The 19,268-nt window shown below is 30.5% G+C and overlaps 1 protein-coding gene across 1 annotated transcript in view; it reads right to left on the reverse strand.

Moving 5' to 3' along the window:
• Positions 1 to 361: 361 nt before the first annotated feature.
• Positions 362 to 19,268, reverse strand: part of LOC148233898 (cell adhesion molecule Dscam1-like) — a 182,333-nt gene continuing 163,426 nt past the window's right edge. Inside the window, exons 5-27 of the mRNA XM_088188970.1 lie at positions 12,619 to 12,951; positions 12,470 to 12,560; positions 11,865 to 12,406; positions 11,680 to 11,799; positions 11,443 to 11,619; positions 11,236 to 11,380; positions 11,024 to 11,172; positions 10,614 to 10,782; positions 10,372 to 10,511; positions 10,061 to 10,213; positions 6,971 to 7,138; positions 6,764 to 6,898; positions 6,547 to 6,699; positions 6,352 to 6,481; positions 4,124 to 4,329; positions 3,863 to 4,042; positions 3,577 to 3,792; positions 3,317 to 3,502; positions 3,070 to 3,230; positions 2,860 to 2,995; positions 1,251 to 1,649; positions 706 to 786; positions 362 to 621 (exon numbers count right to left, since the gene is read on the reverse strand). Of these exons, the coding sequence (XP_088045096.1) occupies positions 593 to 621; positions 706 to 786; positions 1,251 to 1,649; positions 2,860 to 2,995; positions 3,070 to 3,230; positions 3,317 to 3,502; positions 3,577 to 3,792; positions 3,863 to 4,042; positions 4,124 to 4,329; positions 6,352 to 6,481; positions 6,547 to 6,699; positions 6,764 to 6,898; positions 6,971 to 7,138; positions 10,061 to 10,213; positions 10,372 to 10,511; positions 10,614 to 10,782; positions 11,024 to 11,172; positions 11,236 to 11,380; positions 11,443 to 11,619; positions 11,680 to 11,799; positions 11,865 to 12,406; positions 12,470 to 12,560; positions 12,619 to 12,951 (4,199 nt within the window). The 3' untranslated portion in view covers positions 362 to 592. The remainder of the gene's footprint in view (positions 622 to 705; positions 787 to 1,250; positions 1,650 to 2,859; positions 2,996 to 3,069; positions 3,231 to 3,316; positions 3,503 to 3,576; positions 3,793 to 3,862; positions 4,043 to 4,123; positions 4,330 to 6,351; positions 6,482 to 6,546; positions 6,700 to 6,763; positions 6,899 to 6,970; positions 7,139 to 10,060; positions 10,214 to 10,371; positions 10,512 to 10,613; positions 10,783 to 11,023; positions 11,173 to 11,235; positions 11,381 to 11,442; positions 11,620 to 11,679; positions 11,800 to 11,864; positions 12,407 to 12,469; positions 12,561 to 12,618; positions 12,952 to 19,268) is intronic.

Consider the following 19,268-nt stretch of genomic DNA (forward strand, 5'->3'; position numbering starts at 1 on the left):
AAGTCATAAATGATCATGATATATTTTAAAATACAAAACACTATTTAATATATGTATATTACAAGGTGGGTTCTAAAAATAATAATAATAAAATCTATGTATATGTATTATTTTTTTAATATATTTAACTAATTAACACAATAAAAACATTTATTTTAATTAAATATAAACATTTGATACCCTATTAATATATAAATAACATTAATATTATCACAAATTAGTAATATGGATTATTTACATATATACAATAAATACAAAAATCTATTATATTTAGTAATAAATAATTATACTTTTAACAGTTTAATTATTACATAAATTTATAGGTATGATTTTAAAATATTATAATATGATCGTCGTTTTACTGATGTTTCATACATTATGAAGTAAATTTGTTTAATTTATTTACATAATTATTATACTCATTGATTAATTATATGTATTACATAAAATGATGAGTGATTATTGTTCTATTTTTTATAAATGATGTAAATAAATATAATATATTTAAATAATATTTTATTATTATGTTAGTAAAAAATCACTTCATATTTTTGGCACTCCTCTAATGTACACTCTTGATATGTTTCTTTTGTTACCTATGATATTGTACTCTGCATGTTTCTGTAAAATAATAATTTAACAGCATTCAGTGAAATATAGTATGTACATATAAATATTTAAGAAAATAATATTGTTTGGTCATACTTCGAGGAGCAGTTTTAATTGTTGCACTTTTAGATAGACTATCACTGTCTTCAGATTCTGAACCCATTTGGAAGCTTGTTTCTGGAAATATTGTAAAATTAATGGTTATAAATTATAGTATTACTAAATAGAATAACTGGGTAATGTAACTCTTAGATACCACCGAATAAGTGCTGATGAAAAATTGAATAAAAAAAAATAGATTTGGCACTAACATTTGAGTTCAAATATCAATCATCATTAGGAGAGGAAACTGACCAAATGTTAGGTTAAACATCAAGGATGTTTCACAAGATAAAGGTTTTAATTATACAGGTATACACTTTGCTGGACAGGCGACTTACTTAGCGAATATAAACAACTAGGAATAAAACTCTCTCGATAATCTTAACCGTCTCTAAGAAATGGTATACTCAGTTAGTTATACACATGTGAAACCAATGCTATTATGAGAGCTGCTTTCAGAGGATACAGATATATAATATAAAACATATTATGAAAGTGTAAATAAATGTACAATAAAATAATGAAAAATGTTTTCATACCTGTACTGAAGACGCCTTGCTTATTCTTAATAAAACCAGGTCTATCTTGATTGTCTACGTGTCCAAATGTTTGAAAGCCCATAGTGAATTGAGCGTATGGACTTATTTCAAACATTTCAGAATTTTGTTTACTAGGTTTCCTCATCGGCATCGGCGAAGAATAGAGTCTCGGACAATTTGGCACTGTTGAAGTTGGTGGCGGAGGAGGAGGACATCCTGGAGTTGAATTGTGTCTTTCCTTATAAATAATTCCACCTCCAGATCCACATAATAATTTATGCCTATGCCTTTGAACTGCAGCAAATATACAAATTATCATACACAAGAAAAGCAAAATTGAGCTGCAAGCAATTATCAGCATGCTCGTATCCAATGTTTCAGTGTATGGATTGATTTCCTCTGAAAAATAAATTAATATTAATAACAACATCATAGTATAATATATTACACATAAATGTAGTACTTAGTGGTTTGGACAGAAGTAGTGATTTGAATTGAAAATATTTTTCAAGAATTTTGGGCATATTTTCAAAGAAACTTTTGACAGTATCAGAAAATTTTATGGTATATTGAACTATCTCTGAACCTTGTGGAATTTTATAGAATATCTTTGAAAAATCTAAATCAATTATAAATATTTTTAATATAACTTCCTAGAAAGTAACATAATATTAGAGAATCTTGACAAGCGCTTAATAATATTTAACGTATTGTACGATGAAGGATTTCACCCTCCCAAAGTACAGTGTTTGTGTATACTGGGTACTTGCTGTTCATCTTAAAGAGATGTAATTCAAGCAACTTTTAGTATTGAAAAATTTATGGTTTACATTTTTATATACATACATATATGAGTCAATGTTGTGATTTATTAACGAAACCATTTGTTTAGGAGTCGTCCTTTAGTTTCTTCTCGTTTCCGGCCTCAAATGCTGATAGCACCGGAGGCGTAGCATTTGGGTTGCTCAGTGGCGGTGCAGTGTCTGAGTGTACGGAGGCTAACCGTTTTACAAAAGTGCTCACTCTTGGGTTGTAAATGTGCAGAGCTATTCTTGGCAATTAAGTTTAACCTCCGCAGTACTTTCAACTCGTAACGTCAGAGTTGATGAAATGATTTTCTTTTAAAAAGAGAAAAAGAGACGAACTATTTTTAAATGTGTCTATGTTTTCTTAATGGGAGTGATTTTTAGGTATGTAAATCAACACAATTAGTAGTTTTATTGACGTGGTGGATCCGTACTTATTGATTATTATTTTGAAATATTTTAGATATGTTTATAGGAAATTAAGATTAAAAAGAAGAAACGGACCAAAGAAATGATTCAAAGTTGTTATTAATTTTCCCAGAATCTAATTAAAAGTATATGTTGAGCTAACTTAACCTTTCAATAACTGTAATTTACGTCAAGTGTACGTGTCATATTATTATGTGAATGTCTCTATAAATGTGTCAAATAAAATATAATTATTTTAGGTATTCTTTCAAGATACACTTACATAGTAAATTATAAAATTACAATACATAAGTAAATATCAGAAGTAACAAAAGTTAATATTATTACCAATACCAAACCATTTAATACTAATTAATAAAAAATATATAAATTACCTCCTGATAGTGTTTTAGTAGCCACTGTAGCAATTGTAGTAGTTGCTCCAACTGCATTAGTAGCCGTAACTCTCAATTGATACCAACGTCCAGGCTGAAATTCTCCCAATAACAGCTGGTTCTTGGTATCAATTTTCTGTAATAAAGTAGTAGTAATATTTAAATTAAATTTAAATATTATACTCATAAGAAATGGTAATAAAATCTTACATGTACAGAATTTGGAATCAACCAGGCTTTGGTTGGTATCGGTCTGTAATCAACACTCCATCTCACTGAACCACAATCTCCCTTTTCCCAAGCATCAATTTGTATCCAAATGTGAGTGGCGTTGCTCCAAATCCATTCATTACCGATTGGAGATACTAGAACTAAATGAAACAATTATATATTATAAAAGATGCACTAAAACTTTAAATCTACTCTCTTCTTGAAACGATTCATAAGTTACAATTACCTTCTCCATTTGTGCGAGACTGTACGACATTCGACTTTGAATTTCCAGCTGTACTTCTAATTGTTAAACGAATATCATACGATGTACCACAACGTAAATTACGCATGGTATGCGTGAGCAAATTTAAGCTTAACTCCTTTTCATCCATCCATTCATTTCCTACTTCTCTCCAGCTTATTAAAAATCCTAAGAAATAAATGTTATATTATATAACGCTCCATTTCAGTGTTGGTGATTGCTGATTTTATATATATCAGTACCTAAAATTTTTGTAGATCGATTCGTTCGTGGCGGTGGATGTAGAAGTTCTATAGTAGGATTGTCCCATTCCAATACTAAACTATCAGAAGTTGGAGTAACATGTAAGATAGGCGACGCCGGTAGCGCTAGAACTCCTACAGAATATTCCACTTTATCTGAACCAAATAGATTTTTGGCTAGACATGTATAGTTCCCTTCTAATGTTGTATCGATATCTATAAAAAGTTGAGTTTGAGATTTATCTCATATCTCTTATTAGATTGTTTCATATGAAGCAATGCGTACTATGAATTTTGAGGCTATCGTCCTTTTCAATGGTGAATCTAGGGTGAGTTCGTATATCGTTATTGTTGAGATACCAAGATGTGGACGGTTGAGGATTACCAACAGCATAACAGTTCAAAGTCAATATCTGTCCAGCACCGGCCCATAGCTCACCACCTAATGTTGCTACACCGGCCGTTACTATGAATCATGTTAAAGAATTCATTTACATATAGATTTTTATATATGATTTAGAATATTTTTTTAGGTTGAGTGTCTTACCACCTGAAATGGATGGTTCGGCGTATACATGATGAGAATGTTCACCTTCCCCGGCTCCTGTGTTTGCTGTGACCCACGCTTCGTACCGTTGCCCAGATTGGAGCTGTCTTAAAAGTTGGACCATAGTTTCTTTACCGATTCCAAAGCCTAAGTTTGCTTTGGAAGTGAAACTATTAGGTACTCTATACTTCTTTTTGGATTCCCCTCTGAAAAAAAAAGTTTTGTATATATATGTTATGTAAAAAAATAATATAATACAATTTAAATGTTAAATAAAATTATTTTTTATTAAAATAGTATTCAATAGTGATTAGCAATATATTCAACTTTATTCGCGGGTTCTCCCAATGAGTCACAATAATAAACGCAGCCGGGCTGACAAATTGAGCAAAGTGAAAGTGTGGCTGAAGATCCGGAATTGCTGGTTCGTCGGCGTTCGCAGCTTTTGGGCTTTTCTTATGGCTCACTTTGGCACATTTTGCATCTGGACTTGCAACTATACCCGTATAAAATTCAGATAACCAACAATTAAAGCCCAGATACCATGGAAAGGAAATAATTGACGCAGATTGTGTGTTAGAGCAGCACGAAGTTGATGCTGATTTTTAAAAGAAAATCTTCTCTTATGAGGCACATTTCCACCTCTCTCGGTATGTTACTAAGAAAAATTGCTGCATATGGGGCGAAGAAAATTTGTATGTGATTCACGAGAGACCATTACATGTCCAAAAGTCACTGTTTGGTGCACATTGTGGTCAGGCGGCGTCATTAGGGGTTACTTTTTTGAAAACGATGAAGGTCGGACTGTAACAGTCAATGGTGAGTGCTATAGACGCATGATTACCGAATATTTTTGGCACGAAATCAAATATATTGATAGGAAGAACATGTGCTTCCAGCAAAACGGCACAACTTTTCACACATTGGGTGCAACGATGGATGTTTGACGTGAAAAGTTCTCAGGTTGCAATATTTCACGTTTTGGTGACATAAACTGGCTGCGAAAATCATGTTATTTACCGCCGTTGGATTTATTTTGTAAAGTTACGCTAAGAATCGTGTTAACGCCGACAAATCCGAAACGTCAGAGCACATAAAAACAAACAGTAGTAAAGTTATAGCCGAGATAACGCCCGAAATTTACGAAAAAGTAATTGAAAATTATATCGAAAGGATCGGCTGTTGCCAAAAGTTTAGAGGCGGCCATTAATTTGATATTATTTTTCATAATCAATGAAATACATCAAATGTTCGATTAGTAAAAAAATTTGAAATTATTTTTTTTAAAGTTTAAAAAGTGAAGTTGGATCACTCTTTGTAAATTCGCATCAAGCTTTGACTGATATTTAGAAGGACGAGAAAGCAGCCGCTTCCCTCTTCACGTTAACCCTATTCTAGTTGAGACGTCTGAAATCTAGATATTAACCTGATTTTTGGAGACCACTGGATTGGTATGAGATGCAGACAAAATATTGTAGTTATTACAGAAATTGTATGTATTTTTAAATTATTGCATAATGATAATAATTTATAACTAAATAACTTTGCCGTATATATAATAATAGCTAGATAAGTACAATATATTTATCAGTTCTTGGAACAAGTGCTAAATTTGACAAAATATTAACCGAGGTATATTATCAGTGATCAGATGTAATCTGAATGGTCATAACAGTTTGAAGCTGATAATTTGCACAAACTTGGAGCAGACTCATAAGAAAAACTATGCGTTAAAACACAACTAGTTTTTAATCGTTATTATTAAATAGAAAATCCAATATAATAATGTAGGTGTTTCAGAGCTAAGCAATTATTTTATGGAGCAAAGGTTCAACATAAAATTAATTATGTTAGACAATATGAAATGAAAATATCTAATAGTAGTCCTTTGACAACTGCCTCGATTAGCGGTTTATAATTAATTTAGGGTTTCGCATGAAGGGCAGTAGGACTGTTACATACCCACCTCTATTTATATATAGAGGTGGCGTTCAGTGAATCGTATAATGGGAGCGTTCTTGAGAGTTGATGTAATGGCCACAATTGGCAAGAATAAAGGATTCAAAGAACTCACAGCTGAAAATTGCTGAGCATCGACAGATTGTCGACACCACCTCTCAGCAATTTCAAATAGCGTTTCAATGCAATGGATTGTATCTCAACGCCAAATACTGAATTTTACACAAATTTGTATGTGGTGTATATAATTATACCAAATATGAACGTACTTGATCGGTGGTTTAAAATATATGGTGTAATGCATTATATGTCCATTTGGATGCAATGGAGGCTTCCAACTGATGATAATAGCATCCGAAGATACAGCTAATCCTTTAACGTTAGCCGGGGAACTCGGTACTGCAAACATAGTTTAATATAATTATTTAATAAATTATATAATAATATAAAAAAATATTACTTACAATCTTCCATTGTAGAGCACGTCAAAGACGATGAAAGTGGCCCCAAACCTTGAGAGCAAAATCCGGCAATCTCTACTGTATAATTGGTGAACTTCTGAAGTCCTTTCAAGAACACTTCATTGTGAATCGTGGTATGATTCTTTCTATACCCGTCTATGAAAGAAATATTAATAATTAAATTATTTATTTATTAATATAAACCTAATTAGGAGTTTACCTTGAGACATGTACACTAGAATATATCCAAGCATAGCTCCGCCTTGCAAATGTTTCGGTAACGGTTGCCAACTGATTTTCATTGAAGTGGAAGAGGTTCCGACGCATTCGATGGACGTTGGTGCAATTTCAGGTACTGAAAAAAGAATGTAAAATTATATAGAGAATATAAGACAGTAAAAGATATAACATTTCGTATAATAAATACCTCCTCCTCGAGTTTGTTGGTATACGATGTTTGAAGGAGGCCCTTGGCCGGCACTATTATAGCAGCTTACCGTAATAGCATATCTAGTACTCTTAAGGAGCTCAGATACGACTGTTTGCATAGGTACTTTGCGACTTGCTCGCACTTCTCTCACGTGTATGTTATTTTCTAAAAAAATATATGTCCAATTATTAAGTGTATTAGTAAATCATATTAGTTGAAATATCACATACAATTATGACATATAATACAGACATGTTCATATTTTCTTATTATTATTGTGTTATAAAAAATACGTTAAGCAAATTTATATGTCTTAAATATAAAGATGAAATTAAACCTGCTAAAAGTAATTATTAATATAATTCTTGGATAGAATTTTTAATTAAATAATAATTATATAAAATTACATAAATATAAATATATACAAAATTATATTGCAGCTTACATAAACATGGTTCAAGGATGTTTTTGTTATTAATCAGCTTTAAGTTAAGATTCTTAACATATTTTCAAATTAACAACAATGTGAAGTATTTTATAAATTGCGTGTAAAAATGAGGTACGCATAATTTAATTAAAATTGAGATACTTTAATCATAGGATTAGTGCCTTGCAATAAAAATAAAATAAAGCCCCGATTCAATACTATTATTATATTTATTTGTGAAAAAGTTATGTATTATTAATTATAACTTTATCGGCAAGCCGTTGGTTACTGTTATATAAAAAATGCATTATTTGCATATCATTATCTACTTAATCTAATTTTCGTAAAATATAAGTTTTAAGTAAGTTTTATAACAGTATGAATCATTCTTTTCGGCAAAAGCAATAAAAAAAATAGTAAAAAATTTTGCAATATCTATTATTTTAAAAATATAAATTATTTACATTGTTTATTTTTATTGGTAACACATAAATATATTATGTATAAATGAATCTGTATTCATTACTCAAACTGTATTTTTCGAATAATCAAATAATTGATCGTTTATTATTAAAATATAAAAAACCTAAAGAATACTTTACGAATAGTTAAAAATTACGAATATTTGTAATTTGGAGCCACTTTCTTTGACGGGCGTTAACATATTAAGAGATTGTTTCTGAAGATTACACAGTTGGTTCTTAATTATTCTCATCTTCGATTCGTCAAATCTTTCGCGAACGATGGATATAAAAGATGCAATACTAAGAAAGTATCGTAAGAATAATCTGATGGCGAATAAGATTGGGAAATTTACACTTTCCGACACTAAAGGGTAGACGGTTGACGAAAATTCATCTTGCAACAGATCGAATGCATCTAAACAAATTTAATTCAGCAACATTCAGAAGAAAACTGGAATTTGCAACTGCCTTAATTGAAGAGCTAAGAGCTAAGGAACCCCCCGAAGGGGTGAAATATTTTTTTGAAATTGCCCTCCATAGGTAATGAGCGATCGTAGACTTTTTACTAATATCCAATGACAAACCTTTTCGAAGACCTCCTTAAAATTAGTGTATACGATTTCTACTGTTTTGGCCGTTCCAGGTCTAGCAGTCAAAGGTAATTTGTTTCTGAAAAAATCTTTTATCAAATAATCTCCTCAGAACCTTCTTATGAGAACTTCTCTGAGGTCTTTTCAGACTTCTTCTAGTGGCATTCACACTGGAACTAACACTAAAGACTTAATGACATCCGAACTCCGAAAGCTCTTTAACCTAGACTAGGGCATTCGAACCGGGTAGAATCGGAACCGGGTACCCGGTTACCCGCCAGGTTTTTCATGGAACCAAAAACCGGGTAATTTTTGACGGGTATCCGGTTTATTTAATTTAAATATTTTTTTCCATTACTTCAAATTAAATGGAAGAGCCGAATCGGCGTTCTTAAACGACTAACGACTTTGAACGACAAAAAAAGGGACAGCACTTAGCGGCCTATAGATTTCGAGATAAGCGAATGCATAGATAAGGATTATTTTGAAAGGATGCAGTTGTAAATAAAAATAAATTTTAATGCGTTGTAGGGTGAAAATATAACACATTAGATTCGTAAGTGTTTTTAAAATACGACTTTTTACAAAAAGAACATCACTAAAATAACCTACATATAATACATATAATAAATACAATCATCTAATTTCTTTTATAATTTTAATAAAATTTATTTCCTTGGTATTTTTCATGTGCAATTTGTAATATTATTGCCCAATATGTGTTAAAATAAATATTTCGGTTTTGTACTGTTACACATGTATGTAGTATGTAAGTATATGTATATATGTACCTAACGATGAAATGTAAAAATATTTCGATTGAGTATAGTATTAATAATTACATAATATATTGATTTTATTTCAATACCTTATTTTAAAAGAAATGATATTAGTTATTAAAGTAAAATTAAATATATCACGTCATATTTAATCAAAGATTCAAATATAATAAAAATTAGACTCTTAACGGCCTACAAAAATTACCCGGAACCGAACCGGGTACCCGGTTCTTTTCCGATAAATACACGTAGAACCGGGTAATGAATTTGGCCGGGTATTTGAATGCCCTAACCTAGGCCTTAATTAAAAGAAGTCCGACCCATCAAATATCGCAGAAGCCGCTTCTCTCTTCGCTCGACTTATCCAGCTCAGAATTTAGAATGAAACCGTTTGTCTCCAAGGGACGCCTGGAGACTACGGAGGCACCCATAAAAACAGTTTCTAATTGTTGCGCAACAACTTAAGCTTTAGTTCTTTAAAAACACTATTTTATAATATTTGATGATTATTCGAAGTGTATTGCGAATGTGGTATAGCGCATGTCGATATTTTTGGGTACGCCAAGTTTGGTAACTCGAACAAATATTAACTGGTATTTATAAATTATATGATCAAACACATCAATAAGGCTGCTAATTCATAAATATATATATACATGGGTACTCAGGGGTATGCACTATATTTTTTATGTCTTGAGAGTATGCGATCAAAATGTTTAGATACCATTAAGAGACAATGCTCCATGCAAACAAATAGTACTGCGTAAACCGCTTACGATTCAATATTAAGTACGTTTTATGGTGCGTGTAATATAATATTTTCTTACCAGACTTATCATCAATCTGTGGCACAGCTCTAATAATATATCCCAGCAATATTCCGTTTATAGTATGAGCCGGCGGCGGTAGCCAAGTGAGACTTAGCTCACCAGGACTCGAAGTAGACTCCACACTCACGCCACTAGGTGATTCATCAGGAGCTAAAATTAAATATAAAAATAATCTAGAACCTTTTGACTGGCACACAGCCATACATAGTTGATCATATTCGATTCGCATTTGTAAATTCAGAATGATATACGAGTATCGTCACGTTACAAGGGTCAAGGGGTTAAATTCGACTCGATCCAATCCATACCTTCCTCCAGAGTGGTGAAAATCAAAGGACGCGTGTATGGACTGGAATCCAGCTCTCCCACGGAGCAAATTCTGCCAGCGTACGAGGTGGCTGGGTGTAATCTCGTTATCTCGGCTTGGTGTCTCTGCTGGCTCGTTAACCTGTTGTGCGATACGAAGCGTAAGAAGAAAATAAAACAACTCATGCCCTGATTCGATTTGGCAATTGCGAAATTTAGTGGCAGCGACGGTGATATACATTACGTTGTTATGTTTACGGTTGTGGCAGAGTCCCAGTACGGGGTGTGGTCGTGTGTCGTGTACTGCAACGTGTAGCCGATCGGTTGCGGACCACTGGGCGTCCGCCATCCAATCCTGACTGTCCTCCCCAGGAGCGATTCGACTGTCACCTCGATGGGTAATCCCGGAGGCTCTGGATGTGACGTATTAAAAATTAAAACAGATGTTTCGGTAAAGAAAGCGAAAATTGTCTGAAATCGAAGGTTTGGGTATCTGAATTTATAAGCAATGAGAATCAAACATTTTTTCAACAATAACATATATATATATATTTATATTATTTATAATTTTGTATAAGGTACACATTTTGTGACTCGATTCAGTTATATAAAATTCGATACGTTAAGGTTCCGATCTATTTCATTTATAGATACCTTTGACAACAAGATTGATTGAATAAGTAGCCGTCCCGTGAGGATTACTCGCTTTGCATTGATATAGTCCAGAATTTTCCACTACAGTGCTTCCGATGATTATCTCGCTTATAGCACCTTTCACAGTCTGATGGCTACTGGGTGTTAATCTGTAATAAGATAATTAGGTTTTAAATTAAGTTTTTCTTCTAAGACTTTTACTCAGACAATACCTCATTCTAAGATTTTCAATAGAGATTCCATTCAAGTTCCAGTTGATCCTAATTGGATTATCTCCCGAAGCTTCGCAAACAAGCGTCGTAGGATGTCCTGCTCTGGTCGTCATATTAGTCGAGGTACCATCGAATGTTACAGGTCCTAAAATAATAATGTTATATTGAAAATAATTAATACTTTCAATAATATTATAATTGAAATACTTTTAATTGCTATCCATATGGCTTTGTTGAGCGGTTGAGGTACACCATTATCAACTGTACATGAATATAGACCTTCATGGTTCAATGTCACCGTTTCAAAGATAAGAGAACCATTTGGAAGACTTAGAAGACCACTGCCTCTCAATTCTAAGACAGGACGCCAAATTCCAAGATTTTCTAAAAAATGTAATAAAACATTAAGATTTTAAAAGTTTACGATGATATAAAGATATTTACCATCTTTCTTCATCCAGTGAACTTGAGGTTGTGGATAACCACTTGCACTACAATCAACACTCCCTTCTCTTCCTACTACTACTGACGTATTTTGAGGTTCTTCTATCCATTTTGGCGCAACTGTTGATTGAAATAATAATTAAAACTATGTCAAAGATTTAATCGACAATATGCTTTAACAATACCTTTGATGAACAACTCAGCCGTTTGATTGACCCTTCCAGCATGATTGGCAGCTATACAAGTGTAAACGCCACAGTGCTGAAGACCAACATTTCTTATCAACAGTATGCTAAATAAATCTAAGTTTCTTTCTTCAATTTTAAGATTGGCAGTAATCGAAGCTCCGTCTTTGAGCCAAGAAAAGAACACAGGCACATCGCCAACTTTAACACTACAAATAACCTTAGCAATTTCACCTTCTTTAATATTTGTACCAAAAGTTAATTCATCTAAAGTCGGTGGCACCATCACTACAATTTCTACACTTCTCTTAGCCATTTCACCATTGGGTCCAGACACTGTGCAAGTATATAAAACTCCATTGTCAGAGCTTGGTACGTTCTCTAACACCATCCAACCTTCGTCTTCCTGAGAATAGCTCCTTCTCAACCTATGAGAGTTATGGAAATTAACTAGTTGATATCTGGAATCATCTAATAAAACTCCTTTTGATTTTCTTTTATATCGCTTGTCTTTGAATAGTGACCGATCCCATTGCACTTTACTAAAATTAAATTTGGATTATTGTCAAGCACTCTAAGATTTTATATAAAAGCAATATATTCACCTAACAGGATAACCATAATAAGGACAGTATATTGATGCAGTTGAACCTGCCAATACCTTCACTGGTAACATGTTTCTTATATATGGCGTTCCTATAAATAATTATTGTATATAATGAGTAATATAGGATGATTTTTTTATGAAGCTTACCTATGACATCTAATCTAGCTGAATAATGTGCAGTGGATCCATTGTCTTGTGATACAGCAGTACACGAATAAAGACCACCGTCTTCAAGAGTGACGTGGGTCAAGTTAAGGAAGGATCTTAGCAATCCATGGGTTGTGGTATAGGAGCTTTGTCTCGAGGCAAGATGCTGTGGAAGAACATGACCATCTCTGCTCCAAAATATCCTGGTCGCTCCTGAAGCAGCGCATTCTAGCTGGACTCCTCCAGAAATTCCTGAAGGTACTACTTTGGCAGGGAAGCGTTCTTGAAGTAGGACGCTTTCTGACCGCTTTCTACGGGTGAGTTTTTGAGGCACTAGAATATTTTGAAACGTATAAATACATAAATATACAATGATTATAAATTTGATCCTTTTCATTAACATAAACAATAAATTAATTTAAACATTAAAATATTTCTGATTTTATAAATTACAAAAATATTCTTAAAAATGTTTTATAATTGATTTACCGTCTCTTTGTGACCCAAGTTAAAATATAATCTTTGTTTATTTTTAAACAGGTATCATATTAATTTTATAAAATAAAGGTTAAATTTTTAATTCAGAAGGTAATTTTAGAATAAAACATGTACTTTTTACTTTAGGTATTTTACATATCGTATTAATAATTTATACGTTATAATAGTAAAGAAAAATAAATTTATATATCATAGTAGATATAATAAATAAACTATGTATTAAAGTCTAGTAGTTTCAACAAATCACAATAATTTTAATTTTTAGAGTATCAAATTATAGATCTACAATAGTTATTGATTATATTTTTTTAATGTTAAAATACTTAATTTTATTTATTGAATCACTAAAACGCGTGACAAGAATTTTTTCTATTTTATTGCTAAGAATACGACGTAGGCTACACGGTAAAAATACCTGCATTTTTTCTCTTTTTTTATAAATATGTGTGTATGATGATCAGAAACTTATTTTTTATATGTAACAATATTATTAGTTTTCACTTACAATTTCAGTAATTTTCACGAAAACGTATTAAGGCGAAAAATAAATTTTAATTAAAATATGCGGAAACAGTGAATATTTTTTAATATGAAATTCTGAAATATTACAAAATTATAAAATATAAACGTTAAAATTCTTGAAATATTCGCGAGATTATAAGAAGCTCGAAAATCATAATCCGAGATGATCCATTGGAATTATAATTATAATTTTCATGAGAACTGTACCAGCACAAAAATAACGAAAAATAAATCAAGTATTCTATATTTATTACCGATTAAAAATATATTGTATTCAGAATAAATTATTAAATTAAAAAAGTCTATTGCTAAATATTTATGAACTGTGAAACCTAAAGATATTGTTGTATTTTATAAAAACAAGCATGTGAGATATTATTGCATTAAATATAATAAAACCAAATAATAGTAAGTATAAATAAAATAAAATAATAATAAATAATACTAATTTTGTTATTATTAAATACATATAGACACATGTGAACAAACATATAATAAATTATATTTTAGGCAAACTTGAAACCATTGATAATTTTTCTTATTATGTATTTTTTTTCTATTAATATTATCAGTATTAATATGACTAAAAACAACATTTTGCAACTGCTGCGATCAGTTGCGATCTTCTAAAAATTACAAACGTACGTGGTGTGGATACGGCGGACCTGTAAAATAATGGCTGGACCATAATACATCCATCAAATGCGAGTACATGTATAATAGAAAATCAATACTATCCGACAAATTGTTAAAGAGTCAGAGACTTGTGCTAATTGTAGAGTTAAACAATACTCTGTTTTTACATGCGATACTTCAAATAATACAAGGTAACGGAAGCACTGGTAATTAGGTGGCAAACAAAAAGAAAATTCTTCCAGAATCTGCGGGTTGTGTATATTCCCTACCAGTGTTTTCTGCAATACGCTCGTCAACGCGACTGAATGAAATCATATTCCATCATACTTTGTAGAAATGATAACAAACACAATATACGAGTGGTATGTTTCTTATTATTGACCAAGATTTTCCAAATCTCACGAATGAATTGTTTGAAATGGAGCTAGGTCGTACATATAGGGTATTGAAAATTCTCTAATAGTGAACTACTTCAGCTTATAGTGAATATCTTATATACAGTAAAAACATACATTACAATAATTATATTATCTTATCTATGGGTAGCAAAGAAACCTTTTTTGAATCTTTTCTATTAGAAGTGAGTCGTTTGCATTATTTGGCAAGCAGATTAGAGAAGCATGCTCAAGGGTACTTTGCACTAGGTGATTATACAAGAAACACAGTTCCCTTGAGGTCCTTAATTTATGTGTGCGTCGCAAGACAATTCCTTAACTACTAAGAAGCTTCATTGCATATATTTTTTTGTATATGATAATGAAATCTGTAGTTCGTTTGAAATAGGACAGCTAAATCACTTCTATGCAATGTAGCACATAGTTATCTATTTCATAATCAAAATTAAGTGGTATTTCTGGTTAAGAATAGTTTTATTAAATTTTTGTAAATCATTGAAAATTTTTATATAAAAAAATACATAAAATACATAAGAGTCACAGTTCAAAGTATATGGAGAAATAATATTAGATCATTAAAAGTCTAATGTTTTTTTATAAACATTTGTTTGCTACATACAGTAAGTAGTAACGCACGATTACAAGCATGTTTTTTAAGCTTAGCTATGCTTTTTGTTTAAACCTGATTTTGGCCGTGTAAAACACGAGCAAAATTTAATCTTCTTATACGAGCCTCATCCTTGATGCGGAGGGAGATTTTTTTTTTAATTTTGATAATCGTCGATTTAACGGATCAGCGTTTAAAAATTTACGGCTAATTCGTATATTTATGATTATACGCCGAGAGTATAATCCGACAGGGGTCGTTTTAGGATTATGAAATATTGTTTTAAAAATGAATTACGTTCCAAAACAGAATAATGTCGTGCTGGCAACGTAATTTATGTATTATTAATATCTTTACGTCCTCGTTCGTTATTGTCGAATAATATTGAATTAACATTTTTCGGCCATATTTTTTGTATATAAAAGCAGTTTATTTACCCAGATGGTTTAATAAAATGATAGTGATAATAAAAGAGTTGTTAAAATATTCTACGACGTATTTTCGTGGCGCATCGAAAATATGTGAACGAAAAAATGGCCATCATAATTTAAACAAACAATCTGTGTTTGACACCACGACAAAATTTAGCGAAAACCTTAGCTCATATATTTGTCTGTCGCTAGCAACGATATAAGGCAATGATATATTATGTACATACAATTAAATTATTTTTATAACATTTTGTAAGAAAGCTCAAATTTTTTTTAATAAAATTTTACTCCACTAACAATAATATTATATTTAAATACACAAAATAAAGAATAGAGCAAACTGAAAATGTAAAACTAATAAACTGCTTGTTGATAGATAACTTTCAATACCTGTACGATTTAGTTTGATTTTGTTAATTTAATCATCGCCATATTTATTATTTATTTATTTTATTTTATTTTATAAATTTATTTAGCTTAATAGCTAATCTTTACATCTAACAAATTTAGTAAACATATATAAAAATATATAAAAAATACATAACAGAAAGAAAAAATAAAAATATACAATAATAAAGTCTTAATATTATAATTTATTTCTATATGTACGAAGGTGTTTTTTTATTCCATTTATGAAACCCGTTATATTTTTGCTGTTTCGGATTTCTCTTGGAAGACTATTATATAAATCAAAACCTCCGTACATAATTCCCCTAGCCGTACTCGTTTTCTTATACTTAATTATCTTTAAATTTTCTCTATTTCTAGTATTATATTTGTGTACATCTTTATTTCTTATTAAATACTTATTAAAATATTCTGTTAACATATTATTTTCTAACTTATATATAAATACTAAAACATTCATACTCAATATTTCTTGAACATTCAACCATTCTAATCTATCAATCATACATCAATTACAATTAGTTAATCTATTTTTATTTAAAATTACTCTCATTGCCCTATTTTGTAATTTTTGCAACATTTGTTTATCTAATTTATTTAACATATTTAATAGTGTTGCACAATAATTAAAATGGGGCAATATTATACTATTGTAAATTATTTTTTTTGTATTTATACTTAATATATTTCTTTATCTAGATAATAAACTTATTTTTCTACTAATTTTTTTTAATATGTAATTACAATGTTCTTTAAAATTTAATTTTGTATCAACAATTACTCCTAAATATTTTATATTATCCACTATTTCTATACTAGAGTTATTTATTACTATTTTGGTACTATTATATAAAACATTTTTATAATTAATAAACATACATTTAGTTTTTTTCTCATTTAATTTAAGTACATTATTCTTTAACCATATTTCTAATATACTTAATTAATTATTTAAATTATTTACAATTTCTTTAATGTTATCACCTATGCAATACATTAATGTGTCATCCGCAAATAGATGAATTTTACATTTTTTTACGTTATTAACTATATCATTAATATACAAAACAAATAACAATGGCCCTAATTTAGACCCTTGTGGTACTCCATAAGACACTAATTTGTCTTCAGAATATACATTATTTATTTTAACTTTTTGTTTTCTTTTATATAAGTAATTATTAAACCATCTTAAAACTATATCACTTATACCTATACTCTCCAATTTCTTTAACATTATTTTTCTGTCTATTGTTTCGAAGGCTCTCTTGAAATCCAAGAAAACTGCTCCAATGATTTTGTTTGTATCCTTAGCCAACAGCCAATCATTTATCACTACTTGTAATGCAGTTTCAGTGGAATGCTTTTCTCTGAATCCCGATTGTTGTTCACATATTATGTTTTGAGAAGTAATAAATTCCTTTAATTGTTTGATTACTACTTCTTCTATTATTTTTTCTATACACGGTAGCATGTTGATTGGTCTCATTTCTTCAACTTTTTTATTATTTTTTATTTTAGGTATAGGTACAATAGTAGTATATAATATTGATCCATGAGATTAAGAAAATTTAGGTAAATCTAATCTGTGCTTATCGATCCGAATTATAATTATGTAATTCTACTCTCCCAGATACGTTAGAAATTAAAAAACCCACCAAGTCTATATGAGATTCGAACTTATGCTATTTTAAATAGTAAGAGTATAAATAATCGTAGTAGCGTATTGATTATGTATTGCTTTTGGAGTCTAAAAAATATGTTTCATTTCCGAATCATATTTTAATTTAACCATATAAAATTTCAATATGCAAATAAAAAATAATCCATTTATAAAATTATTTTACTATGGGGCTCTGACTATTTGCTTAATTAACGCCAATGTCATATAAACGATATTTTTTAACGTAAAAAAATAAACAATTCATTTGGACAAAAGGCCTAACCATCAATAGGACAATATTAAATACCGCACTTGTATATCTGAACAGACAGTCCATTAGCACTCCCGTTGAACGCTCGTAATGACTAGAAAAAGTGCATAATAAATGCAACACAATGCGTCTAACCAGCGTAAAAACCACCATTGTGATATTCCCTTTTAAAAAACGGCATTCCGATTCTGTTCATTGTGCAAATTTTATTTATTCAAGGGGTGAACTTATTTCATTGGTCAAATATATAATTATTTTTTAATTTTCTATTGTAACCTGATCGACGAAAACCCAATGTGTTATAACGGGGTAAATCTGAACCAACTGTGTAAGTCAATCAGATATATTACACAAGTATTTATTAACCATAATACTTTTCAATCTAAGAATCAGTGATAACTAAAAAAAAGAATTATAAATTACTATGTGTTTTATAATTTTAAATAAATAGCTTATTTGCAACTGTGGCCGGTTTTTATTATTAGCGTATTTTCGTGAATAAAAATTCGAATTTGCCGCCATAGCTTGAGCCCGCAGCTTCTTTCTTTCCAATCAAGAACTTACGTACTATGTTATTTGAACTCTAAAAAAAGATTTATTCTTTTTGACGTTGGAATAAAGAAATTAGTTTATGGTCTAAAACAGATATATAGAAAAATAACAACAGAGATTTTCTAAATGAATTATGAGTTATTCACAAAATCAAATGCTTTGCAAATATTTCCTAAAATTAGTATTTTTATCTTTAGAATATTTATTAAACATTATCTTTTCTTAGCACTTTTAAAGCAAATATGTTATTATAATTAAACTTTTTATTAAATGAAATTAAGTAATTTTTATCTTCAACCACTGATGTAAAATTAAACTTGTTGCATCACCCCTTGTAATATAAAACGTAAATTTAAAGCTCGAATCTCAGTTTTGAATGCAATATCCGTCCTTTGGAGCTTCGACGTCGAAAGATAATTATTAGATTTCCATCATAATAATCGACCAAGTTGGGCTCCATTGTTCCCAGATTCCACGACGAACCACAGAATAAATTGGCTGTAATGGATTCCACAAACATAGAGGACAAGCGATAGAAGCCAACAGGAAGCCATCGCGACCGAAGGAAATTAAATTCTTGTAATAGATATTGCCTTCTGCCGCTCTACTTTTATACATTATATACTAACATTCGTGACATTTTAATATAAATCTCAATACATCAACG

The sequence above is a fragment of the Plectrocnemia conspersa genome, unplaced genomic scaffold (assembly GCF_051122295.1).
Source record: "Plectrocnemia conspersa isolate PC_06_02 unplaced genomic scaffold, ASM5112229v1 ptg000007l, whole genome shotgun sequence".
Taxonomy (NCBI): Eukaryota; Metazoa; Arthropoda; class Insecta; order Trichoptera; family Polycentropodidae; genus Plectrocnemia; species Plectrocnemia conspersa.